A 12,942-nucleotide genomic window follows, 5' to 3' on the forward strand; every position below is an offset into this window, starting at 1 on the left:
TACATACAGTGGAATCCTGAAAGATCACTTCTGTTAAGATCACATGCTGGTTTGTATACCAATTTTTTTTAAAGTCCAAATTATCTTTACATATTTTGTATTCAGCTGTAATACATGCAGTATTACTTTGAAATCTGTACTTGTGTACAAGTACTGTAATTTTTTAATACAAGATTCGATGGGGGGGACAAAAGGGGGACAGCACATGTCACGTGTCTTTACATGCCTTCACACTCGTGTTTTTAGGATTTCAGAGTAGCTTCTAATCCATCTGGGTTCTAGTAATTTCCTGATTTTTTTCTTGCCTCTCTATTAATGTTCTCAAGGAATTGTCAGTACCCACAGTTCTATGTGTGTACAGATCTTAAAGGTAATCTGAAATGCTTCCTTTGCTTTAATTTTTGAAGGTCTGAAGATGTTGATAAAAATAAGCCTAAAATTGGATTCTAATTGCTTGAAAATTGAGGGTTTTGTTTGGTTTTATCTACCATGACTCTGGTTCAGAGTGTTCATAAATTTCTTCCTTAACATCTAATGACCTGGTGCCACAGAACACTAATTTGAGATCTTGATACGCAGTAAGCCTTTCAGGTCACCTTTTAATATTTAGTGTATTTCACTAAATTAATAAAAAAGTTTTAAAATATGAAAATAAATCATTATACTAAACGTGATGCTGTCTTTATAAATGCAAATATTTAAAATACTTTAATATGAATCATTGATGTGAACAGTAATCCTTTAAAATGTTGCAAGGAAATTGGATTGTATAATTCTAAAACTGTTTAAACACGGTGGCTGATGTAAAAGCTAATATAGATATTAATTGTCTTTATATTGATTGCGTTTGCAGAACTTGTTGGTTTTATTTGAAAGTGATAAAACATCTTTTTTTTTTTTTTAAATAAAAGCATAATGATTTGAGGGATGAAATCATTGGGGGAAAATGAGCAAACCTTCCTTCCTCTGCAAATAAAACAAAGGTGTCTTCACATAATTGATGATTCACATAGTTGATTAAGATTTTTAGCGGTACAGATCAGTTTATGATTAAAAAGAGTTTTAGAATCAGCTGTAGGTGAGGTCAGTTGAAAAGCAGATATGGGAGTTCAGATGTAAATATTGATGTTACTGTAAAACGATGACTCCAGTAGGAAGTCCGAAAGAACTAGTTACTGTCTGTAATGTATGCTGATTTGAGTTCACCTAAAATGGCTTTCTGTTTTAATTAAATTGTGTTTAATTATGATTTCATACTGTGGTTTAGCTGACCCATACTTTTGTTTCGGAGTCTTTATGGAAATCTGTGCTTTCTTCTTTTACAGAACGATGCCCCAGAAGAGATTGAAGAGGTAAAAACCAAGCGAGTGGGGACACCTGCAGTCTTAGTCACTGACAATGGATTTAGAAACAAAGTTGCACATTAGTCAAATCCCATCCTTTTTTTTTTCTTTTTTTTTCTTATTAGATAAATATTTATGCTTAGTGTAAACATTCTGTGAATGAAGTTGATGCTTCCGTGGAATATATTAATATATTACTGTATATCCACATTTTCATGGAATGGTACAGTGGGAGACTGAGCAAACACTCTTCTGGCAACTTAGTGGAACAACTAAACGGCTTTGCATGCTTGCTTCTTTAAGCTGCTTTTTTCTTTAGTGAATACAATAGGTTATATTTGATGAAAAGAAAAAGTAACCATCACCATTTACTCACAATTCCCACAAGGACTGTTAACAAGCTATTGGGTTTCCTGTCAATGTTACCGAACTATCACACATGCCAGCAGAACAGCTACCAAGGGGATTATCTCGTTGCCCTTTCAGTATGGTGGATAGTAATCATTTGTCATTTGTAACCTCGTGTCCTTTTGCAGATCTCTACGATATGTTGAATTATGATGTTTAAACCAGTGTTGATGGAATGCTTGTCTTTTCCAATCAGCGATGAATACATATAGTACGGTTTAAAGATGTTCAGAGTGTTGCAGTATGTCTGAGCCCTATTTCAGGAGTAGTATAGTATGTTAATGCGGTCTACTTTGGTGTGATCCGTATCGATGGACGGTTTTTGAAAAACCTCTACTTACGCAGTTAGTGTTAGTGGTGTTTTATTTTGCTTTTTTTGACCCTCTAGAGTCCCCATTCACTTGTAAAGTATACTTTTTTTATTTGGTCTAATGTTTTCTAGATGTAAAGAAAATGGTATTTTTTAAAAAAAAAAGATCTAGAAATTCAATCCTTTATGCACCAAAGTTGGCTTTGAAAAGGAAAGTAAAATCACTTTCTTGCTTAATAAGCAAGAAGCCATGGATTTTTTTAACTGACAAATAAAATAGAGATGTGTCTAACCTGTTAGTCTTTGTATGGAGACAAAAATGTTGCATATAGATAATAGGACATTGCTTGTAAATATTCCAGCAGATTTGTAATATATTTTTATATCATGAAATGTACTGTAGATGTTTTTCTAGAGCATGAAAGTTAAAATGTATATATTATGGTAGAAATAATATTGAAGGATATTGTAATTCACTAGTGCTGCCAGAAGAATTGTTTAAAAAAGCACCTTCCTTAACAATAAAAAAACCTTCTTTTACATACCTAAGGGACTATATACTACTGTTAATATCTGTTGTAAGAACAAAAATACATTGAACATCCTTCCCAGAAATCTTAGAGGGATGAATAGTACCCATAATTAATTCATGGCACTCCTTTCTAATAGTGAACATTAGTTTTTTCCTTGATCTTGGAAGGAGCTAATATGTAAAATTTGTATGGATATATGCAGTCAAACTGCAGAATTAGTCCTCCTTATTGGGGAGGAATTTACTACAGTGAATCTAATAACCAGCAGTTTTTACACTAAATTTTTATTAAATAGAATAAAACTTAGAAGTAACCCTTTGGTTGCAGAAGTGAGCATATCCTAATATTAATACAAATGCATTCTGCATTGGTACTGACAAGAGAGCTTTGCTTAGCTCCAATGGGTTAAAATGTTACTATATACATGGAAAGAAAAATCTTATCAAACGAAATGAAGTGCAGATTAAAAGCACCACTAATATAAGATGTTCTGGAATGGTTGTTTAATAAGGGTATTATTCATAAAATATGTAGTGATGTGACTTTATTTTTGAAAAAAAAAAATGCAGTGTTTTTTGTTTTGTTTTGTTTTTTTTTTGCTTGAGCACTTCACCTACTGCTTTTTCTGTACCTATAAAGTAATCTGCAATCTTTGTTTCTTTTTTGAATTTGTTATAAAATTGCCAAATAGAAGTGTTTCAGATATAGTTTGTATTTGTATTTTTTTAATTTTATTGCTTCATGAGTTTCTTGTAAGTCATTTATAATTGACAGATGATTGTAGACCTTGCCTGAGTATTTTTTCTAATAAAACAAAGCAAACAACCTCATATTAGCTTCAAAATTGTAAGATTTCCATGCAGTGTTCCCAAGCAAATATAAAAAAAAAAAAAGTCGCTATCTCTTTATTTCCTCTGCCTATAGTGAAATGCTTGCCTTTATATCACAGGGAGTCCATGCATTTGTGCAAACTGTAACATTTTTTTTCCTTTGGGTTTGAAAAAAAAAATACTGTGTTCTCATGATACAACCTCTGTCTTGGAAGGAAAAATCAATTTAAAATCAAAACACTTGGGAACAGATGGATAAATTAGAATTCAATTACGTTTTCACTAGCAGTCAAAAAGGTAAGTTTTTTTTTTTTAGCTTGAACGACGTTATCCAAGTGAATATGATTTATATTTAAGTTGTTTTTATTGTAGGTATTAGATAAGTATTTGATGGTTTTATATTTCAAGTGACAATCATTTACTACTAAAGTTATGCTGTGATTATTTTGGGGGAATTTTTGTGTGAATTCCAATTTTGATAGAAAACTAGATGTACGGAATTGGTATGGAATTCCAGGGAGTTTTTCTCTTTTGATTTCTTTTCTCCTTTTTTTCCTTATTGTTATTATTAAAAAATGGCCCGAGGTTTTTGTTTTTCCAACTTTGGGGCAGGTTTAGGTTCCTCCGTTCTGGATTATATACATTATATAGCAGAGATGTTTATCTCTGTATTTCTAATTAAGTTATTTTGAAGTGTGTTTTCCAAGTACCCCAGAGTGGATTCCCTCCCAGTTGAATTTTTTAGAATCTGTTACTGCTATAAACCTACAGTTATTTTCTGTTCATTGCAGCCTTGTTACAAAGTAGCTTAATAACTGTATAAACATCAGAAAATACAGAACCCCTGAGTGAAAAAGTATGAAGTATGGGGTAATGAGAAGGTCCTGAAACAACTTGAGTTGGAACCATCTTTTTAACATTGTCAAACTCGGTTTTATGTCCTGAAGCCTTCCTAACAAAAGGAGAGGAACTAACGCAGTAAAGTAAGGAAGTAAAATGAAAGCCAGAAGAAAAGGCAGCGCTGCCAAAGCACTTGAGGGTTGTAGATCCCTGCCCAGGCTGTCCCTTCTGCCTCCCTTCCGGAGGCGCCTCCCGGGTGGATGCATTAAGGGCCTCGCGGAGCGTGGCGGCCGAGTGGCCAGGTAGCGGCCGGGCTGTCCCGGAGCCCCCGGCACCTGGAAGGGGCTCCCGAACTTGAGGGAATCCAGCAGGAGGCCACTAAGGGGGCCTGTGGACCTAAGGGACTGGAGCTTGTGGTCCGCGAGGAGAGGCTGGGGCAGCTGGTTACGGTCAGCCTGGAGAAGAGGAGGCTCTGGGCAACCTTGCAGCTTCCAGGACCAAAGGCACTTTCAGGGAGATGGAGCCAGGTTTCTTAGGGTCACAAAGGTGGAAGATGAGAATTAGTGGACAACCTGAAGTGGGAGATTTTTTCCTTCATAGGACAGTCAGGCGTTGAAATAGATTAACCCAAGAGGTGGTGACGTCTCTGGCTTTGGAGGTTTTCCAGGCCCAGGCGAAGCCTTGCACAAGCTGGTCCAAATTCGATGTTTGCTTTGCAAGCTGAGGTCCGAGGTCCCCGCTCGCTGAATTACTCTGTGCTGATGTGTTTCTGAACCAAGCAGGGTTTCTCTCCCAGCCCATCTTAGCAGAGAGTTTAGATGATTATAGCAAGTTGTTCATAGTGATGATGGACGCACTTGTTTGAACACTCAGCAACCGTGGCAGCAGTTTGGGCCTGGGGTTTTAGTCTGCATTTGTCTTGGCATACAGCATGCTTAAACTGCACTGGCTGAGCCTGAGCCTGGTAAGCTGAACTGAGCTGCATGTAATGTTTTGCTGAACTTACTTTCCTTTGGTAGAAGCAGGGCAATCTGTAAGTCGGGAGGCCTGCAGCAAGTGGAAGACAGGAGCTCATCCTCTGTGCTGGGGATAGAAGTTCTGCATGTGGCACATTTGCGCTCTCCCAGTTTGTCCTGGTGGTTTTTTGGCTTGTAATCTGAGTTTGAGGGACACAGGTTTGAACTTGCAGCAATGGGAAAAGAAATTATTTCAGATGAACTATGTCCTTAGTTCCTCAGTCATGGCATTTGTAACTTACCCGAATATTTGCTAAACACAAGGGTTCTAATTTACTGATGTTCAGTCTCTTTTCAAGGTAGATTTTGATGCTTTGAGAATATGGGCCAGAAAAGAACGTGAAATGTCTTCTCGTAAACTCTTGGGTAATAGCAGTTTCAGAAGTTTAAATGTTTTGTCTTTTGAGACACTTTCAGAAAGCAAGCACAGAATCTACCTCTTTGAAAGTTACTCAGACACCAGTACCCCAAATTTGGGTCCTTTTGTTGTAAGTTGCCTTGACTGTCACCATTTTCTGAAGCTGAGTAACAGGGGTTTTCATGAGTGACTTCTGAGCAATGAAGGACATCTCTGCCCTTTGCTTAAGCGTGTGGAAATTCTCTTCTGGGGCCACTTGTCCTTTGGGCACAGCGCACAGCTGACTGAGACTGCATCTTGCTCCGTCTAATAAGTCCCAAGGATATAACATAAATACGTGGGTTATTTTCTGATATGTACGTTACATATAGGTACTTTCAGATTGCTGTGACTCTCTCACTTTGGCCCGGTTTTGTTATACAGGTGACAGTTTATATATTTTTATTGGCTTTTTTATATACCATTAAGTAATGATATCTGCAGATTCTGATTTAAGTTCCAATTTAAATCTGCACTAGCTTCATATAGAAACAAATAGGTTAATTATGTGTCAGTGTACATTATTATGAAAGATAAGAATTCAAGTGGCTGATTTTTTATTCCGAAGTGCAAGATGTGGATCTTTTTCTGCAGAAAAAAGTCTTAATTTCATACTTTAGTCTCAGTTTGATGATATATCCTTCCTTAATGTTTTCTTGCCTGGACACTTTACCTTTACCTGATCCTAATCACAAGTATTTCTTTTTTCACCTTAACATTTGGCAAGTATGGCAGGTAAAGATACAATCAGGGAAGCCCGCTTTTAAAAAAGATTGCTGAATCATGGTGTCTTTTAGCCATTTTCCGTAAGTTAAAAGTCTATGAATGGCTCCTATACGCACATGGCTTTGAACACTTCTCTTTGGCTTGTTAGCAGTAGCCTTTAAATTTTTACCTTCAGCTGCTCATTTTATGTATGCTGTAAAAATTCCTGCGCCTCCGTCTGGGAGTGGCAGGAGGCCCCTGCCGTAAATCCCATGGTTGCATTTGTTGTTCAGAAGTGAGTAACTGCGGGCAAAAGTACAAACCTGAAGCGTTAGCTCTGCTAGTGCTTCATCTGAGCAACCCCTAGAGACTGTACAAGGCCGCCCCTTGTAGTGTCTCATACGTGTGTGTTCACATGTATTTATCTCCTCGGAGCGTTCCTCTCATGGTGGTTTGTGGTGGTTTTTTCTTGGCTAGTGTTACTTGTTTCCGTTCTTGGAATGGATCTTGTAATTTAACTGCTGTTACACGCATTCCAGTAGTAGCTGATCACAGTGATAGGTAGCTTCAATTCCTGGTTTTACTAAGATATTTTGAGCTGAGAAATGGCAAGTAGGTGTCAGGAAATGCAGCCCCGCACTGGGCTGTCCGCGCAGAACCCGCCTGATGCCCCTGTCCCACCGTGCTGTCCTGCCAGGACCACACACGTACAGAGCGTGTTCACCTCCTGTGCCAAACTTTGCTAAAAGCCTCCAACATTTCATAGCTTTCTGTCACCAAAAGGTGGCAGCAACCTACCGCGCTAGAGCGGTGCACGTAGGAAGTGTGGCACTTGGTAGTGCTATTCCTGGGGGTGCTGGCTGGCTTTCCACAGCCTGCTTCCTGCTCCCTCTTTTATTGCCTTCGGATTCAGGAGGGACTACAGCCGAACTCCTGCCTTTGCCTTCCTGGTTGCTTTGTGTGAGTAGGAATGAAACTGCATTCCCCCGTTCCCTGCAGTGGAGTTGCAAGGAAGTAGAAGTGCAAATACTTTAAAGGAGTGTTTCATTTTATCCAAACAAACAAAAAAAACCCCACCTTGTCAAGTTCTTCAAAATTGGTTAGTTATGGTACTTAACTCTTTATTGCTAATTACATTTTAATTCCCAGCAATGTCTAAGACTGCCCTTTTAAGTTCAGATTATATTCCTAAAAAGACATGACAGGAAGAGTATTTATAAATTCTGTATTTATTGCAGTATGTTGCATATCAAATGTACTTGCTTAGCCAGTTGGATCAGTAGATCCTCTCAAGTAAAACTTGGTATTTTCAACATGGATTCATGGATTTGGAGGGGGGGGGGGGGGAAACCCTTTTCTGAAATTTCCTGTAAAACTTTTCATATTGGAATTAACCTTAGGAAATCTGATAACAGTGCTAGTTAAATACAGTACAAATCAGAATCAGGGCATTTTTTCTATGTCTGAATAGTCTTTTCAAAACAGAAAAAAAAATATGTGTGCTGGTATTTAGAATTGCCAGGCAAGCCTAAAGCAGCACGTGGAGATTAAAGGCTAGGCCTAGTTGCTTGATGCTGTTTCCCCTGCTGAAGCTTCCCTTAGCCGTTACTTCCTTGCTCAGGTTACTCTAAGGAGAATGATTTGCTAGATCGGGATGGAGCAAAACGGACTAACCCAAACAAATGCCCAAACCAAGGTGGTTCCAGCCTAAGCAAAGGGACAGCACCAAAGCCAAGCTGGGTTTGCTGCTCCGTCGCAGCCCGGCTCCCTTCCCAACGCAGAGCTGTGGGTGCTGCGGGACTCTCCAGCAGGAACTTTCCACAGGACCGAAGAAACTTCCCACCGGATGGGGCTTCTCTCAGGACGGGTTACGGCTGGTTTGCCTTCTGCTCTGTCTTGTCAGTAACATGAGGTATCCGTGGCTTCTGATGCTCCAACAGACTGTTGTGCATCTAGTGTTTTGCAGTGACTACTTAGCTAACCGTCACCCTCTAGGAAATGAAAGATGATGCGAGGCAGTTTCATTCCCACCGCGAAAGGCCAAATGTTTTAAGTTGGCATCATCTGAAGTTGATCCTGCAATAGCCAGATGTGTGTAGGGGGAAACAGCACTGGCTGGGCTGCAATCCCCAGTGGGACCAGCACCAGAGAGGAAGACCTGGACCTGAGCCTTCCTCCTACCAGCCATCTTCTGCCTCCTGCCCTCTTCTTAAAGCAGTTGGAAAACAACCAGCTCTCTCCATCCTCTCGGAAGCTTCCCGGGGGTGTTTTTAGCTTAGCCCCGTGTTTTCCTTGCTGCGCTTGGCACGTCAGTGCCGCGTCTTGGGCCATGTGCTAGAGATCCACTAGAGATCCGTGCGCCCGGGTCCCGCTTTCTCGCTTGTATTCACAACTGTAAAGACTGAAAGCGTGTGGGGAGGTGAATGATGGACTAAAGCATAACGAGAAGGTGGCCTCTTGCCTTAAATCTCACTCGTGCTGTGTCAAGGCTCTGCAAGGAGAAGGCGATGAAATAATGGTTTCTTGCCCATTGCATTGCTTTGGTGCTGTGTATTGACTTCTTTATTTGGTGGCCTCGCCTGAGTTCACTTCCTTTTTGGCAAATCTCTTGGCCACACTAGAATCTGAGCCACATCCAATGTTGCTTTTCAGCACTGTCGGCATCCAAAATGGGTGCAAAATACTGCCGAAGCAGAAGGGAAAATTTCTGTACTTGAAGGCAACTGAATAAAGTCAGGAAAAAAAGAGTGGGACAGTGCTAAATAAGTCCCGGATGAAGTTAAGATTTGGATACTTTTTGAAATACTGTCCTGTTGGTGAGAGCGATTTTTCTCTGCCTTCTTGGCCATGTAAAATCGGTTTGTGCTACATAAGATGTTTCCTAATGCCCCAGGTAGTGATTTCCAGTCACTATGTGTGAGCAAGTCACTCCTCAGAAGCTATAGAAGAACCAGGATTATCTTTTGATTAGAATCACTTATTTAAGTTGGTTTTTTTATTGATGTTTGGCAGTCTGGGGTGATGGTGGGAATAGTTTTGCAGCTTATTGCTGGGATTTGCTGGCCTGTCGAAGAGAGCTTCGAGCTTTGACAGCACTTGGGAAACCTCTCTCTTGAGGCTACAAACTAGGTTTTGGTCTCTTTTCTTTAAGCGGTGCCACCACTGGTTTTCTGAAGTTGATTTCATTCCCATGCCTAAGCATGAGGTCAGTGAGGAGAAATGGTTGCGTGGCAGGTTTTATCTCAACAATGGTTAATTTATCACTTCTGTAAATAAAAGATAATCTGGGCTCTGCATTCTTTTATATCACAATGTGTCAAACCCCAGTATTGCCAAAGAGGAGAGATGGGCAAGATATTTTGCAGTCCCATGTAGAACAAAAGTGCCAAGTGCTTATCCCGCTTTTATTCCAGATGGATGAGGTGATCCGTTTCTATCTGCCATAATTAAAGCTTATGAAGTAGCAGCCTAAACATATAACCTGTGATCTGCACTTCATCGCTGTTTCGCGTATAATGAGGGAGAAAGCTTTTGTTCTTAATATTAAAGATGATATGTTTTTAAGTGTGATGGGATATTCTAAAAACCAGAAATTAATACCCCCTGTTAATACCCCCTGCTTTCTTGCTTATCCTTCCTTCCTCTTTTACCCCTTGGACATCTGTTTGCCTCCGTTTGGGGGCATCTTTTGCTGTCTCATCCCCAGAGAATCCCCCTTATCCCACGTTTCGAGGAAGAACGTGACAAGGGGGATGTGATGGGGTGTGCGAGAGGTGGCAGAGCAGGGAGGGGACTTTGAAGGTGACTCCAGCTGCGCGGAGTTGCCGCCGAGCCAGGCACCGGCTCTGGCACGAGCGGATCTGCCACCCCCGGGCAGGATCCTACAGGATGAGCTCCAAGGAACACGTACCCCTCGCTGCTGGAAACACCCGTGCTGCTAACACCCGTTAACAGTGCCTGTAAGGAGGAAGGCCTCCCTCAGCATCCAAAGTTTCTTCTCCTGTGCTGCATTTCAGAACTTGTCCACGCGCCATGAAATAAAATCAGAAAGGGTCACTTCTCTTCAACTGCGATACCAAAAGGCTGTTTTGAACAGTACTGAAATACAGCAGGGATGGGGTATAAAAGGTTTTTCTGTGGCAAATTTACTGATGCAAAACTGGTCTCAGAAAAAAATGGAGACCCAAGTTCAGGTAGCAAGATGAGGCCTCCGTCTGATAGTGGTTATTTCTGTTTTATTGGTTAGTATGCATAGGGTTTTTCACCTGATTTTCTAAAAGATTTTGATTTAAGAGAAATAATTAATTCTAAGCATTGTAAAAGGAAGAGGACAATTTTTGTGTACTCATTCAAGCCAGTTTTATCAATGGGTGAGCAGTGTCATTCAAGGACAGAAGTATAAACTGCATCTGCAGTGTTAGGTGAGACCAGCTGCTCAGGGTGATGCAGCTGATGCTACTTAGAGAAAATCAAAGTGCGGTTATCGGAATATCTGACCACCTGCCTGGAGAGTTGCTGCATTTTCTGCTGGCGCTCGTCGCAGCCCGAGCCCGCCCCAGGGCTTGTGCTGGCAGCGGAAGCGCCTCTCCTGTAGTCGCTCTTCTGCACTGGCATCGGGCTGCTTCCTTTGCCTAAATACATGTCAGAAAGGACATCGAGCCAGGCTGAAGTCACTGGGGTACTTTATGCTTATGTTGCTTTGTGAGTTTAGGTTGTGCTGGAGTTTTGTTCTGCTAAAACTTGTTTAGAGGGGCTCTTGGTTTTCGCAGTGTGAAGGCAGCTCCCAGTTCCCATGCCCTTGGTCCCATAAGACGTGGTGCCTCTGAGCCCAGATGCATTGAGTCTTTAAAAAATGCCAGAAAGGACCTAGAGCCTGAAAGTAACCGAGGTGGCTGCAGTAGTTTTTAAGAAGTCTCTATCATCACTGATGGGGAAAACCAGCCAGAGCTGTGTTAAAATGGCCATCTACATCCCCTGTGCCGCCCTCTTCTCCCTCCTGGGTCAGGGGACTGAGTTACCTTTGCATGAACTCGCCGTTTCTGGCACGAACGGCCGTTCGGCTGCATTCCTGGTCTGTTTTAAGACCCTTAGATAAACGGCCCCACATGACTGCAGCCTCTGGGCCCGGCCCCTATTATTAGCGAGGTTCCATGAGAACGCGGCTATTTCGGTAAGCAGCAGTTAGCGGGAAGTCCTGTTTTAGCAGCACAGGGAACAGCGTGTCTGGCACCGGCGCTCCGCTCCCTCCGCTCCTATTTCCAAGTGTGCTAATGCTGCCTTAGCACTGCCTTAGCTGGCGGCTGCCCTAGGGCTGCTTGTACAAAAGGGAAAACCTGGAAGTTTTCTTCGGTGCAGGCCGTTTTCCAGCTCGGAGGTAGTGGTGGATCTCCTAGTCAGTTCTGAAATGTGGGTATGAGTGTGTGGGAATGCAAGAGCGCAGCCCCCAGGCTCGGGTGAGGGTGCGTTTAGGGAGCAGCAGCAGCAGCTGGGTGTGATCCGGAGAAAACCTGGGAGGTGCCGCAAATCCCACCTGCCTGCCGTGTGGGACCAAGCCACGAGGGCAGCTAAGGCTGGAAACCGGGCTGCAGAACAGCCGCTGCAGCAAATACGCCTGTAAATGCCATTACCCCAGTGGTAAATGTGAACATCCCTGCTGAAGAGTAGGTCCTTCACAGGAATGCCCTTCCCTGGATTGCAACGGAGGGATATAGGCAAGTGGTGCATGTGAGAGCACATGGGAAAAGCCATGTCTGTTCTTACAGAGGAGATGGGTTAAGGCCTGGGCTGTGGATCAGAAACCCCCAAATTCCACTTTCCGCCTCAGTGTGAATTTAGTACCCGGGTCAGTCAGATTGCTCTGCTGCAGCACGCTGCATTGCTGCTGTGTTCTCACTTATCCTGTTAAGGGTAGATGGTACCAAAAATGACTCCTAAGACCCAAAGTCTCACTAGTGGTGTAGTGGCTATGGTGGCATTTCTTACCATACTTTGAATTTCTTTCTTTCGGCTATATCCACAACATCTTATTGCCTTAAATACTGCAATAATTTGTGTCCTTGAACCTGTTTCCTGTTCCTGAAGAAAACTTCAGTTCCATCGGCTAACTTTTATTTTTCCTTTCAGGCTCTGCTATCCAAAATGCACCCTCAGGATCTCCAAATTCACAAGCACATCTTCATTTTTGACTTTGCTCGAGATTCTGGGGGGCCTGATCAGTAACACGTCGCTCTGCTTGTCTCACCCGCGTGCCCGATGGGGTGGTTGGGTCCACGGTGAACGTAGGTGAGCAGAGAGCTGCCTCTGTGACAGTGATGCAGTCGCTCCCGGCGGCAGGGACAGCCACTCTCTGCGCTTAGCTGGACCCACCGCGTCCCCTCCTGCAGCAAAGGGGCTGCACTCTGCGGCCCACGGGCAGGAAAATGGAGCACACGTGGGATGTCATGAGGAAGGAAGCAGCAACCAAGGGAGCTCTGGGCTGTCTGGACAGATTGCATGGCCTCGAAGGAAACTCATTACAGAATATTGTGCACCAACTCACTTCGCCTGCTTTGGATTTCTGT

The 12,942-nt window shown here is 42.3% G+C and overlaps 1 protein-coding gene across 1 annotated transcript in view; it reads left to right on the forward strand.

Moving 5' to 3' along the window:
• The window catches only part of AEBP2 (AE binding protein 2), a 58,038-nt gene extending 45,370 nt beyond the window's left edge, over positions 1-12,668 (forward strand). The window contains exons 10-11 of the mRNA XM_026035551.1: positions 1,326-1,352; positions 12,506-12,668. Of these exons, the coding sequence (XP_025891336.1) occupies positions 1,326-1,352; positions 12,506-12,668 (190 nt within the window). The remainder of the gene's footprint in view (positions 1-1,325; positions 1,353-12,505) is intronic.
• The last annotated feature ends 274 nt before the right edge of the window (positions 12,669-12,942 follow it).

The sequence above is a fragment of the Nothoprocta perdicaria genome, unplaced genomic scaffold, assembly GCF_003342845.1.
Source record: "Nothoprocta perdicaria isolate Ctin4 unplaced genomic scaffold, notPer1 scaffold_161, whole genome shotgun sequence".
Lineage (NCBI taxonomy): Eukaryota > Metazoa > Chordata > Aves > Tinamiformes > Tinamidae > Nothoprocta > Nothoprocta perdicaria.